Raw genomic sequence first — 14,903 nt, 5'->3', positions numbered from 1 at the left:
AAAAAAAAAAAAAAAAAAGAATCCACAAATAAAGCTCATAATCATATTTAGAATTCTCAGTACTCACTAATAACTTTTACCAGTACAGTATTTGAAAATTAGGTTTCGACTTGAAAATTTGAAAGATAACAACATAAAATATGGGCTGGTTTGCTTAATAATTTTTTTTCTTCTTCTTCTTCTTTTTTTTTTTGGAGACATGGTCTCACTCTGCTGTCCAGGCTGGAGTACAGCAGTGCAATCATGCCTCACTGCAGCCTCAAACTCCTGGGCTCAAGTGATCCTCCCACCTCAGCTTCTGGGCTTCTGGAGTGCCAGGGCTTCTGGGTGTAGAAGGATGGAAAAATTAATGTCAGATTAACTCTCTGAACAGCTAAAAGTAATTTTTAAAATCTATAGGCTGGGCACAATGGCTCACGCTTGTAATCCCAGCACTTTCGGAGGCTGAGGCGGGCAGATCACGAGGTCAGGAGATCGAGACCATCCTGGCTAACACAGTAAAACCCCATCTCTACTAAAAATGTGAGAGATTGACCGGGCGTGGTGGCGGGCGCCTGTAATCCCAGCTACTCAGGAGGCTGAAGCAGGAGAATAGCGTGAACCCGGGAGGTGGAGCTTGCAGTGAGCTGAGATCGCACCACTGCACTCCAGCCTGGGTGACAGAGCGAGACTCCGTCTCAAAAAAAAAAAAAAAAAAAAAAAATCTATCAAACAGGTGCACACCACCACGCCCAGCTAATTAATTTTTTCATTTTTTGTAGAGACAAGGTCTTACTATGATGCCTCAAACTCCTGAGCTCAAGCGATCCTCCCGCCTTGGCTGTAACTGTGGGGTTACAGCCACCACACCTACCCCTAACCTACTTAATTTGATATGAAAGCAATTCAGAACCTGGCATGCACAAATTTCTTACAAAGACAGAGTATCAACAGAAAGAGGACAAAGGCTACTATTACAGTGATTTGGAAAAAACTTAAGACAATATTCTCACTTACCTTTGTAGTATATTTTTCTACACAAGTATGACACAAAAGATACTCTACCTCAATGTCCTGGAGACTGAATTCCTTCTGATCCGTAAAATTTGCGGCCCCAGCACTAAGTTCCATTAGCATCTTGGCGATCTCAGGCTTTATGGCCGAGGTCAGCCGACTGGCTGCTTCCATGACATGCTCTTGCACATCTTTGAGCTGCGTGGCTGCCTTTGAGTAGTGAGAGTTCCTGAACACAGTGCTGAAGAGATCTGTGAGAAAAGTACTGGCGCGGCAGAAGACGTTCAGGGCATCCAGATACTTGGAGATGCCCTGCTGGATATCGGCGATGGGAGTGGAGTGGGGCATGGCATGGTGGCAGCTGCCTGCAGCAGTCAGACTGCCCAGGGGGGCAGTGGTGGCTGTGGATGCCAGGGGAGCACTCAGCGCTCGGCCCAGCTCGGGCATCGGGTACTGCTGGTGCTGCTGCACCTTCTGCTTGGACCCGCCAAGCAGGAAGCGCCGCTTGTAGTCCATTTTACTGTCCTGGGCACTGCAGCAATACATGCGTGAGAGGGAATTGTCCCAGCGACCGTAAGCGGGTCAGGGTTCTGATTCTTCTTTCTCAAGACTGTAGCTAGGTATAAAAATAGTGGAGTTCTGCAAATCGAAGTTTTAGAAAAGGCATTTCCATGAGGCAGGTGACCATGTGATCCAACGTAGAGGTGAGAGAGACAACAGGTTTATATAATTAATATTTTCAGTGTAGGCAGGATCTCTGACAAAAAATAAAAGATGTCCAAAATGCTGGATAAGAACTGTTTAGCATTCCACTCTCTTACTAAAAGGATATGCTTGCTGAGAAAAATGTTTACTTCTTTGCAAGAATAGTTTGATCCTTGTATTTACAATGGCAGAAAAATAACTTAACTTTTAAAAATGTAATATAATGTAATACACCATATCTTCAATATACCCAAAAAAGTTAGAACCCAAAAACCCAGAAGCTGATCAACAGCAATTTAAAAAGCAGTACAGAATTACTTCACACAAAGTCCTTAAGAAGATCAAACTTCTGCAGAATTTTGACAGAGCCTGCCCGTCAAATCCGTTTACCTGTAAAGCTGCTTCTATGCAATGCTAAAATTCTCTGAATTTCCTCTAATGTTTTCTGAAAACAAGTTTTTCTTTTTTTTTTAAATGGCATTTATTATAAGTCTCCTCCTCCATTCCTTTTGTTTGCTGAGGTAGCGGTTTCCTTGTAACATTAACAAGAGATGCTTCCAGACTGGGCTGGCCCTCAGTAGTAAAGTCTGAAGCAAGAATGCACAGATGTATTTGTAAGGCTTCTAAGTCCTTTCCTGTCGGGGGGGAAAAATAAGATAAAGTGAGGGAGGCTACAGGACAATGAGTAACTCCAGACAATAACTCCTGTGATGCTGTTACCCACGCAGGTGGGCTACAAATGAACGAAATAAGAAATCATATTATAACCTTACAGGAGCAGATACAATAGTGAGCACTGAACTATGAAATGACTGTTAGAAAATTCCTCAAGTAGTAATAAATAAATAATGCAACAAAAAAAGTATGATTCTAGGCTGGCCCCTTCAAAGCTGAGGCTGGCATGTTGAACGGGGCCTGGATCATCGTTCAGCATTTTCTCGTTTCCTCCTTGAAGAGCTCACAAGTTGCAGGAGGATTGCCTGAGTACTCAGATTATGGTGAGGGCTGTTGACAAGCACAGCACTCATAAACTTTATGGGGCATCAGCAAAGGCAGAGATGGGCAAAGGGCGAGAGAAATCAAGAAGACTGTTACCAAAAAAAATATTATTCTGAGGTAGGCCTTGATTGTAGGATAGGTTTGGACAAGTGCAAAAGGGACAGGTGGGACTCACAAGGGAAAGGACTACCACGGCAAAGGTCCCAAAGCAGGATGGGACAGTCAGATACCAAGCTGGGCTTAAGTGCAGGGCGCAGAAATAGAGCCTGGAGAAGGGAGTGGCTGGCAGGTGGTTTACAGACACGATTCTTCCAATCCTCCCTCCGGTACCAGTTTCCCTTTGGGTGTGCAGAGTGGGAGCCTGGCAAGGTATACCAATTTCACACCTTGGGTGGCTTCTTAGAACCCCTGACTCTGGGTAGGTTCAAATAGCAGAATCTGGACATCGCTGATTATAGTTTCTGATACCTACAACAGTGGAATACTGTGATTCTTCTCAAAAAGCTAAAATCAGGAATAACGCTTGCTTGAAACCATCTGCTCTCCCAAACAAAAGTTAAAATACATTTCACTAAAAGTCACATTTACCGCATATTTAACTTATTTTATTATTATTATTATTTTTTGAGATGGAGTCTTGCTGTTGCCCAGGCTGGAGTGCAGTGGCGTGGTCTCGGCTCAACGCAACCTCCGCCTCCCAAGTTCCAGTGATTCTCCTGCCTCAGCCTCCTGAGTAGCTGGGAGTACAAGCACCCACCATGCCTGGCTAATTTTTGTATTTTTAGTAGAAACGGTGTTTCACCATGCTGGCCAGGCTGGTCTCGAACTCCTGACCTCAGGTGATCCACCCATCTCAGCCTCCCAAAGTGCTGGGATTATAGGCATGAGCCACTGTGCCCAGCCACCTTTTTTTTTTTGAGACAGAGTCTCACTCTGTTACCCAGGCTACAGTGCAGTGGCACAACCTTGACCTACTACAGCCTCGAACTCCTAGGCCTAAGCAATCCTCCTGCCTCAGTTGCCAGAGTAGTTGGGAGTACAGACGTACCACCATGCTTGGTTAATTTTTGTATTTTTTGTAGAGACGAGGTTTCGCCATGTTGCCCAGGCTGGTCTCAAACTCCTGAGCTCAGGTGATCCTCCTGCCTCAGCCCAAAATGCTGATATTACAGGCATGAGCCACCGTGCTTGACCACATATTCAACTAGAACCTAAGTAATGGTGGTATATAGTTTGGTCTACTTATTGATAACCAGGTTTTCTTTCTTTCCATTTTCCTTTTTTGAATATATAATTAAATGTAACTCATAATTCATCACTTACGGCCAATTACCATAATTCCTTTCTATTTCTATGATTGTGTGGGCAACACAGGAATTAGGTACGTTACAAAGGCAAGAAATGAGAAGAACACTGTGGATACAAACACATACATATAAAGTCAATAAACCACCATTTATGGCTCTATGTTCAATAAAATTTGAGCTCTTTAAAAAAATCTCATAAACTTTTCAGGAAACAAATATCAAATGGCTACTTGTAAAAAATGTGTTCCCAAACGTTTTCTTTTTTCAAATTCATGACAAATAAGGCAATCATATCTATCCCCACCCGAGTGCTCCACAATTTACAGGTTCTGATGTACAACAGAAGCACTCTACAGGAATGCTGAAGCGGGCAGGCTGTTCCCATGGAGACTCTGTGGTCTCTGAAGGAAAACCTTCACCTGAGTTGGCCACAGTGAGAGTCTTAGGCAGGCCTGAGAAGCACTCTATCTTTGTTCAGTGGTGCACCAGCTTCCTAGTTCCTATACCACGGACTGCCTGTGGCTCTAGGAGAGGCTGCCCCCATTCCTTTGACAGATCTAGAAGGCCAAGTGGGACCTATACGCTTACCTAATTAAAAAATCACAAACATTGAACTCTTTTTCACTTTACATACTTCTTTTTTTTTTTTTTTTTTTTTTTTTGAGACGGAGTCTCGCTCTGTCGCCCAGGCTGGAGTGCAGTGGTGGGATCTCAGCTCACTGCAAGCTCCGCCTCCCGGGTTTACGCCATTCTCCTGCCTCAGCCTCCCAAGTAGCTGGGACTACAAGCGCCTGCCACCTTGCCCGGCTAGTTTTTTGTATTTTTTAGTAGAGACAGGGTTTCACCATGTTAGCCAGGATGGTCTCGATCTCCTGACCTTGTGATCCGCCCGTCTCAGCCTCCCAAAGTGCTGGGATTACAGGCTTGAGCCACCGCGCCCGGCCTCCCGGCTAATTTTTTGTATTTTTAGTAGAGATGAGGTTTTGCCATGTTGGCCAGGCTGGTCTCAAACTCCTGGCCTCAACTGATCCACCCACCTCGGCCTCCCAAAGTGCTGGGATTACAGGCATGAGTCACTGTGCTGGCCTCAAAATTTGAATTACCTTTTCTAGAGAAATGGGCAAGTTGACCCCAAAATTCATTTTGAAACCAGGAGTGGTAGTGCATGCCTGCTGTTCTAGCTACTTAGAGGTGGGCAAGGTGAGAGCATCACTGGAGCCCAGGAGTCTAAGAGCAGCCTGGGCAACACTGCAAGACTCTGTCTCTAAAAATAAAACAGAGCCTTAAAATTCATATAAAAATGTGAGGGTTCCAGTTCTAGGTGCTTCAGGAGCTGGGGTTTAAGGTACAGACATGGCCAAGACCAAGAACCACACCAAACACAACCAGTCCCGAAAATGGCACAGAAATAGCATCAAGAAACCCAATCACAAAGATACGAATCTCTTAAGGGGTGGACCCCAGGTTCCTGAGGAACATGCACTTTGCCAAGAAGCACAACAAAAAGGGCCTAAAGAAGATGCAGGTCAACAATGCCAAGGCCATGCGTGCACGTGACGAGGCTATCAAGGCCCTCGTAAAACCCAAGGAGATTAAGCCCGAGATCCCAAAGGGTGTCAGCCACAAGCTCGATCGACTTGTCTACATTGCCCACCCCAAGCTTGGAAAGTGTGCTCGTGCCCGCACTGCCAAGGTACTCAGGCTGTGCCAGCCAAAGGCCAAGCAAGGCCAAGGATCAAACCAAGGCCCAGACTGCAGCTCCAGCTTCAGTTACAGCTCAGGCTCCCAAAGGTGCCCAGGCCCCTACAAAGGCTTCAGAGTAGGTATCTCTGTCTACCAATGTGAGAACAGAAGGACTGGTGTGACCCCCTCGGGCTGCCATCTGCACGGGGCTGGGGTCCTCCTGTGCTATCTGTACATATAAACCTGAGGCAAGAAAAAAAAAAAAAGCGAGGGATCCAGGATGACCAAAACAAATACTGAAAGAAAAAATGTTGTAAAAGTCATATTTCCTGGCCGGGCGCAGTGGCTCAAGCCTGTAATCCCAGCACTTTGGGAGGCCGAGACGGGCGGATCACGAGGTCAGGAGATCGAGACCATCCTGGCTAACACGGTGAAACCCCGTCTCTACTAAAAAAAAAAATACAAAAAACTAGCCGGGCGAGGTGGCGGGCACCTGTAGTCCCAGCTACACGGGAGGCTGAGGCAGGAGAATGGCGTGAACCCGGGAGGCGGAGCTTGCAGTGAGCTGAGATCCGGCCACTGCACTCCAGCCTGGGCGACAGAGCGAGACTCCGTCTCAAAAAAAAAAAAAAAAAGTCATATTTCCTGATTTCAAAATCTACTATAAGGCTATAGTAATCAAAGCAGTGAAATACTGGCATAATGAAAGATGCATAAATCAATGGAGTAGAATTAGAAGTCCAGAAATAAACCCAAACATCTACAGTCAACTGATTTTAGACCAGGATGCCAAAAACATCCAATGGGGAAAGAACAGTCTCTTCAATAAATGGTGATGAAAAGAATGAATCTGAACCCCGACCTCACATTGTATAGGCTGGTGTAGTGGCTCCAGCCTGTAATCCCAGCACTTTGAAGGGCTGAGATAGGAGGATCGCTTGAAGCCAGGAATTTGAGACTAGTCTGAACAACAGGGCAAGATGCCATCTCTACAAAAAATTAAAAAAATTAGCTGGTCATGGTGGTGTGCACCTGTAATCCCCACTACTTGGGAGGCTGAGGAAGCGGGATCATTTGAGCCCAGGAGTTCGAAGCTGCAGTGGGCCATGATTACACCACTGCACTCTAGCCTGGGGGACAAAACAAGACCCTGTTTAAAAAAAAAAAAAAAAGAAAACAAAACAAAACACCAACAGATACAAGATTCATGAAAATAAAAGCCTAAAAAGAAAGGGGAAGGAAAGAGTATCATCAAAAATGGCAGAATAAGGATTTCCCCTGACCAAAATTCTCTACTACATAAAGACAATGAAAAATTGGCAAAATAATCAGAATCACCTTTTTCAGAACTGTGGAAATAGGCTTTTAACAAACTGGAGATAATTTATCAAAGACAAATAGCTGAATCTGGGTAAGAACAGTGAGTTTTGTAGCATTTTAACTTGACTGAGTCCCATTCCTAGCTCTCTAGCTCCATAATAGCCTTGAAAACTACCAGCTGCATCCACATTGAAGACCAGAAGACTGGCAGTTAGCAGAGGAAGCAGAACTGGGCTACAGCTCCTTCAAAGTACCATTCCCAAGAAATTAGCATTATTGACCTGTCTGGTGGTTCCCCAAAGTACCCCATTTGCAAATATCTCTGTATTTTACCTGACTGAGAGCTCACCTGCAGAGGGAGGAGAATGTGATTTTCAGAGCTGCTACATTACATCATTTAAAATGTCCAGTTGGCTGGCCACATGGCTCAGGCCTATAATCCCAGTACTTTGGGAGGCTGATGTGAGCAAATCACCTGAGGTTAGGAGTTCGAGACCAGCTTGGCCAACATGGTGAAACCCTGTCTCTACTAATAATCCAAAAAAATTAGCCAGGTGTGATGTCGCCCACCCGTGGTCCCAGCTACTCAGGTGGTTGAGGCACGATAATTGCTTGGATCACACCACTGCACTCCAGCATGGGCGACAGAGTGAGACTCTGTCTAAATATAATAAAATAAAATGTCCAGTTTTCAACAAAAAATTGGAAGATATGCAAAGAAACAAAAACATACAGCCCATATAAAGGGAAAAAACAATAAAAACTCTTCCCAAGGGAAGCCAAGATATTCGACTTAACAAAGAGTTTAAGTCAGCTAATTTAAGTAGGTTCAAAAAACTAAAAGAAACCACATTTTAAAAATGTAAGGAAAATATAAGAATAATGGCTCCCAAAACACAAAATATTAATAAAAGATAGCAATATTTTATTTTATTTCAATTACTTTTTTTGTTTTTAGAGATGGGGTCTCTCTCTGTCACCCAAACTGGAGTATAGTCATGCAGTCACGGCCCATTGCAGCCTTGACCTTCTGGGCTCAAGCAATCCTCCACCTCAGCCTCCTCAGGGGCCAGGACCTCAGGCATGCACCACCATGCCTACATAATTTTCTTTTCTTTTTTTTGTAGAGACAGGGTACTCACTATGTTGTCCACGCTGGCCTTGAACTCCTAATCCCAAGCTATCTTCCTACCTTGGCCTCTAAAAGTGTTGGGAGTATAGGTGTGAGCCACCATGCCCAGCCTACTCAAGCCTATACATTTAAGGCACAGTCCACCTGATAATTTAGAAGCATATAATTTATAAAGATAAGTTTATGCAGCCGGGCGCAGTGGCTCACGCTTGTAATCCTGGCACTTTGGGAGGCCGAGGCAGACGGATCACCTGAGGTCAGGAGTTTGAGACCAGCTTCGCCAACAGAAGGAAACCCCATTTCTACTAAAAAATACAAAAATAAGCCACGTGTGGTGACGCGTGCCTGTAATCCCAGCTACTCGAGAGGCTGAGGCAGGAGAATCACTCCAACCTGGGAGGCAGAGGTTGCAGTGAGTTGAGATCGCACCACTGCACTCCCAGCCTGGGTGACAGAGTAAGACTCTGTCTCAAAAAAAAAAAACAAAAAACTACATATATACACACACACACGGGGTGTGTGTGTGTGTGTATGTGTGTGTATATGTGTGTGTATGTGTGTGTATATATATACACATTTATGCTTCAAGAGGTCGGGCAAAGTGGCTCACACTTGTCATCTTCGCACTTTGGGAGGCCAAGGCGGGCAGATCACTTGACCCCAGAAGTTCAACCAGCCTGGGCAACATGGTGAAACCCTGTCTCTACAAAAACATCCAAAAATTAACCGGGCATGATGGTGCGCACCTGTGGTCCCAGCTACTCGGGAGGCTAAGGTGGGAGTACCACTTGAGCACAAAAAGTTGAGGCTACAGGGAACCATGATCACACCACTGCACTCCAGCCTGGGCAACAGAGAATCTGTCTTTAAAAAAAAAAAAAAAACAATTATATCTGGTGAATCAAGAGGGAGAGGTGAAACAACTCATTTTTTATTTACTCCTTTTTTTCCCTTCAAGAGTGCTTCATTTTTGAAATGAAAAATTTTCTAAAAGCTAAACAAGTTGAAGAATTATGTTATTAGTCATTAACTTTTTATTTTAGTGCTAAATTCACAGTGCAAATTTTTATAAATAATGCCAATACACATTACAACTGTTTAGAGAGCAACTTAAGCTAATACGCATGTGAAAATATCTTCACTGACTATTTAGTTTGCCATATGTCTGCTTTATCAAAACTGATTACTTCAGTAAAAAAGACAGTAACAAGTATTGATGAAGATGTGGAAACATCAAAACACTCATACATTGCATGTAGCTCATGTAATGGGCCGAATGCAGTAGCTCATCACTGTAATCCCAGCACTTTGGGAGGCAGAGGCGGGAGGATCATTTGAGGTCAGGAGTCGGAGACCAGCCTGGTCAACGTGGCAAAACACTGTTTCTACTAAAAAATACAAAAATTAGCTGCGTGTGGTGGCACATGCCTGTAATCCCAACTATTCAGGAGGCTGAGGCAGGAGAACTGCTTGAACCCAGGAGGCAGAGGTTGCAATAAGTCGAAATCATGCCACTGTGCTCCAGCCTGGGTAACAGAGTGAGACACTGTCTCAAAAAACAAAAAAAAAAGTAAAATGGGATAGCCACTGTGGTACAGTTTGGCAGGTCCTCAAAATGCTAAATATAGTGTTACCACATGACCCAGCAATTTCATTCCTATGTATATACCCAAGAGAAGTGAAGAAATACGTCCAAACAAAAACCTGCACACAAATGTTCATAGCAGCATTATTCATAATAGTCAAAAGTAGCTAACGACCCAACTGTTTATCAACTGACAAATGAATAAACAAATGTAGTACATACAATGGTTCATTCAACTATAAAAAAGAATGAGGTTCTGATAAATGCTACAATATGGATGAACCTTAAAAACACTGTGCTGGCCGGGCGCGGTGGCTCAAGCCTGTAATCCTAGCACTTTGGGAGGCCGAGACGGGCGGATCACGAGGTCAGGAGATCGAGACCATCCTGGCTAACACGGTGAAACCCCGTCTCTACTAAAAATTCCAAAAATTAGCCGGGCGAGGTGGCGGGCGCCTGTAGTCCCAGCTACTCCGGAGGCTGAGGCAGGAGAATGGCGTAAACCTGGGAGGCGGAGCTTGCAGTGAGCTGAGATCCGGCCACTGCACTCCAGTCCGGGCGACAGAGCGAGACTCCGCCTCAAAAAAAAAAAAAACAAAAAAAACACTGTGCTAAGCGAAAGAAGCCAGACAAGGAGACTCCTATTATATGAGTCTACTGATATGAAATGCCCAGAATAGGCAACCTATACAAATAAAAAAGTAGATCTGGCCGGGTGTGGCAGCTCACACCTGTAATCCCAACACTTTGGGAGGCCAAGGGGGGGTAGATCACTTGAGGCTAGGACTTCAAGACCAGCCTGGCCAACATGGTAAAACCCCGTCTCTACTAAAAATGCAAAAAAAAATTAGCCAGGTGTGGCGGCACATGCCTGTAATCCCAGCTATTCAGGAGGCTGAGGCAGAAGAATCACTTGAACCTGGAGGTGGAGGGTGGAGGGTGCAGTGAGCCAGGATGGTGCCACTGTACTCCAGCCTGGGCGAGAGAGTGAGAATCTGTCTCCAAAAAAAAAAAAAAAAAAAGGTAGATTTGTGGAATGAGGAGTCCTTGCTAATGTGTACAGCTTTTCTGGGGGGTGATGAAAATGTTCTGAAGTTAAATAGTGGTTGCTATGGCTTGAAACATCACCCAAAGTTCTTGTATTGGAAACTTAATCCCTAGTGCAATAGTTTACAGAGGTGAGACCTGTAAGAGATGATTAGGTCATGAAGGCTCTTGTCCTCCTGAATAGACTAATGGCATTATCACAGGAGTGGTTTAGTTTATTGTGAGAGTGAATCTGTTACAGAAGTTCAATCCTGTCTTGCTCTCTTGAGCTCTCCTGTCCTTCCTTCCACCTTTCGCCTTGGGGATGCAGCAAGAAGGCCCTCACCAGATGCCAGTGCCATGACCTTGAACTTTCCAGAACCATGAGCCAAATAAACTAATTATGTGAATTATATCTCAATAAAACTAATTTTTAAAAAAGTATTACTTCATCTTTCTTTGTCACTTTCTTCACATAACTAACTTCTCATTTAATAGCAAAAACTAATAATAATAATAAAGTTTTCCAGGGATGGTTTTAGTGCCAGACTTAGTCTCCTTTTTGTACATCAATCAGAAAAGTGTACACAAAAGTGTACACTGTAAGTTCCTGACTTACAGTGGCTTGACTTACAGTTTTGCTACTTTACAAAAGTAAAAAAGGAATACGCAGCTGGGCGCAGTGGCTCACGCCTGTGATCCCCGCACTTTGGAAGGCTGAGGTGGGTGGATCACCTGAGGTCAGGAGTTTGAGACCAGCCTGGCCAACATGGTGAAACCTCGTCTCTACTAAAAAATACAAAAATTAGCTGGGCATGGTGGCAGGCGCCTGTAATCCCAGCAACTTGGGAGGCTGAGACAGGAGAATCGCTTGAATCTGGGAGGCAGAGGTTGCAGTGAGCCAAGATTGCGCCACCACACTCCAGCCTGGGTGACAGAGTGAGACTCTGTCTCAAAAAAAAAAAAAAAGCAATATGCTTTCAGTAGAAACTATACTTCAAATTTTGAGTTTTGATCCAAATTTCTTTATAACTTTATCACAAAATAGGCTTTGTGGCTGGGCATGGTGGCTTACAACAGTCATCTCAACACTCTGGGAGGCCAAGTTGGAAAGATTATTTGAGGCCAGGAGTTCAAGACCAGTCTGGGCAACATAGCAAGACTCCACCTCTACAAAAAAAATTTTTCAAATTAGCCAGGTGTGGTGTGCACCTATAGTCCCAGCTATTCCAGAGGCTGAGGTGGGAGGATCACTTGAACCCAGGAGTTTGAGGTTACAGTGATCTGTAATTGTACCCCTGTACTCCAGCCTGGGTAACAGAGTAAAACTCTGCCTCTAACAGGAAAAAAAAAAAAGGCTTTGTGGTAGATGATTTTGCCAAACTGTAGGCTGAAGTTAAGTGCTCTTAGCACATTTAAGGTAGGCAAGGCTAAGCTATGATGTTTGGTACATTAGGAATATTAAACGCATTTTCTTTTCTCCTTTTTTTTTGAGACAGGGTCTGGCTCTGTCACCCAGGCTGGAGTGCAGTGGTGCGATCGTAATTCACTGCAAGCTCTGCCTCCTGGGCTCAAGCCATCCTTCCACCTCAGCCTCCTGAGTAGCTGGGGCTACAGGCACACAGCACCACACCCAGCTAATTTTTGTATTTTTTCTGGGTTTCACCACGTTCCCCAGGCTGGTCTCGAGCTCCTGAGCTCAAACAATCCTCCTGCCTCAGCCTCCCAAAGTGCTGGAATTACAAGCATGAGTCACTGCGCCTGGCCCTTACATTTTCAACTTAGGATAGTTTCAACTTATGAGAGGTTTATCAGGACATAGCCCCCATCATAAGTCAAGGAACATCTGCATGTGAGTGCTGCCATCCAGAATCTGTGAATGTAAGTGCCAAAAAGGCCCTTCATGATAATCTAATTTAAACCCTTCAATTTATAGATTAAAAAGGGGATTCAGGAAATTAAAGGTCTTGCACTAGACCACATGTAGTCTCAGAATCAAACTCAGGTATCTTGACTCTCAAAACTTCAAACTGGCAGACAGATCAAGCTAGGCTGCAGTAACAAATCCTGAAATAAACAACTTAACCTAATATAGATTTACTTTTTAAAAAAAATTTTTTTGAGACAGAGTCTAGCTCTGTCACCAGGCTGGAGTGCAGTGGCATGATCTCGGCTCACTGCAACCTCCGCCTCCCAGGTTCAGGCGATTATCCTGCCTCAGCCTCCAGAGTAGCTGGAACTACAGGCATGCGTCACCAAGCCCAGCTAATTTTTGTATTTTTGGTAGAGACAGGGTTTCACTATGTTGCGCAGGCTGGTCTCAAACTCCTGACCTCAACTGATTCCTGCCCTGGCCTCTCAAAATGCTGGGATTACAGGCATGAGCCACCATGCCCAACCAGATTTATATATATATTTTTTTGAGACAGAGTCTTGCTCTGTTGCCCAGGTTGAAGTGCAGTGGCGCAATCTTGGCTCACTGCAACCTTCACCTCCTGGGTTCAAGCGATTCTCCTACCTCACAGGCACACATCACCGTGGCCAGCTAATTTTTGTATTTTTGGTAGAAACAGGGTTTCACCATATTGGCTAGGTGCCTCGGCCTCCCAAAGTGCTGAGATTACAGGCATGAGCCAAGGTGTCCAGCCCAGATTACTTCTTGTTCACAAAAATTCATTGTGGGTCTGTCTGGCAGCCCTTCTTCAGCTTATAGAGACACCACTAGAACTTATGTCCCCCATGGTTGCCCCAGCACAGAAAAAGAAAGTCAAAACTCATACCCACTCTTTAATACTTCCCACTGAAAGGGACACACATCACCTCCCTTCAAAGTCCTTTGGCTTTGAGGTGGTTGCATCTCAAAGGCCACCACCAAAGGCCAGAGGTGGTTGCATGGTACCAATTCCACTACAAGAGAGGTAGAGAAATGCAGGGGAGCATACAGAATAGCGGGCAAGCCCTACAGTCGGCCACAGTTGTCCACACAGCCCAGCTGTGTGTTGTATGGTTCTGCCCAGATGAAAGCAATTCTGATTCCACACAGGGGAGGTTGTTTTGTAATGGGGAGGCCCCACACTTGTTCTCCAGAGGTTGCTCCAGGACATCATTCTTTCTTGTATGTATGGAAAGTGAAGGGGTGGAAGGTGGTGGGGGAAGAGTCACAGTTTCCTTTGAGAAATTGACGAAAGGAAACTTTGGTCAAACGCACATCCCAAACACCAAAGTTTCCATTCAGTTTTGGAACTGGAGCCTCAAGTGAAGAACCAACTGCTTTCTACACTCCCCACGCTTCCTTTTCTTTCAGAGGAAGCTACACAGAGCTGGAGGCACCAGATGACTTTTTGTAAACTGAGCTTCCTGCACTTCCTGCACCTAGTGTTGGTCCAACAGGTGACCAAGCAGGGGGAGGCCTAAGGCTTGGGCAAAAGCATTTAGTGGAACCACAGTGAAATACACGAGATCCTTTGCAACCATACTATCCACTATGTACCTATGTTGTCAGGGTGTGGTCCTCAGATCACAACATCAGAACTGAATTGCCCACGGCCAAGGGTACGTGTCATGGACTGAATGTTTCCCCAAAAATGCATATGTTGAAATCTAATTCCCAATGTGATGGTATCTGGAGGTAGGGCCTTTGGGAGGTATTTAAGTCATGAGGGTGCAGCCATCATAAATGAGATTAGTGCCCTTATAAAAAGAGGCCAGCTCACTCTCTTTCTGCCATATGAGAATACAGTAAGTAAGTCAGCAGTCTGCATCCTGAAAGAGGGTTCTCATGAGAACCTGACAGTGGTGGCACCCTGATCTTAAACTTCCAGACTTTGGAACTGTGAGAAATAAGCTTCTGTTGTTTATAAGTTACCCAGTCTATAGTACTTTGTTATAGCAGCCTGAACTAAGACAACCTCTGTGACAGTAAATCTGTTTGTAGGCCGTAAAAGTCTATGTGGGGTTATCATACACTCATTGAGCATGTTCAAGAATGAAGACAATTTCACAATGTTTTTCACCACCTACCAACCTTAGTAAAACTAGGATAAGAGCTGGACACAGTGGTGCCCACCTGTAGTCTCAGCACTTTGGGAGGCCAAAGCAGGGGGGTCACTCGAGCCCAGGACTTTGAGTCCAATCTGGGCGAAATAGTGAGATC

The 14,903-nt window shown here is 44.7% G+C and overlaps 1 protein-coding gene and 1 pseudogene across 1 annotated transcript in view; one reads left to right on the top strand and one right to left on the bottom strand.

The window, feature by feature from the left end:
• The window catches only part of KIAA0355 (KIAA0355 ortholog), a 92,163-nt gene that overhangs the window by 54,632 nt on the left and 22,628 nt on the right, over positions 1-14,903 (bottom strand). Inside the window, exon 3 of the mRNA XM_011948897.1 lies at positions 1,045-2,333. Within this exon, the coding sequence (XP_011804287.1) occupies positions 1,045-1,539 (495 nt within the window). The 5' untranslated portion in view covers positions 1,540-2,333. The remainder of the gene's footprint in view (positions 1-1,044; positions 2,334-14,903) is intronic.
• LOC105516621 lies at positions 5,358-5,827 on the top strand (annotated as a pseudogene).

Source organism: Colobus angolensis, unplaced genomic scaffold (genome assembly GCF_000951035.1).
Source record: "Colobus angolensis palliatus isolate OR3802 unplaced genomic scaffold, Cang.pa_1.0 Scaffold107, whole genome shotgun sequence".
Classification (NCBI taxonomy): Eukaryota; Metazoa; Chordata; class Mammalia; order Primates; family Cercopithecidae; genus Colobus; species Colobus angolensis.
This window is presented reverse-complemented; position numbering and strand designations above follow the sequence as displayed.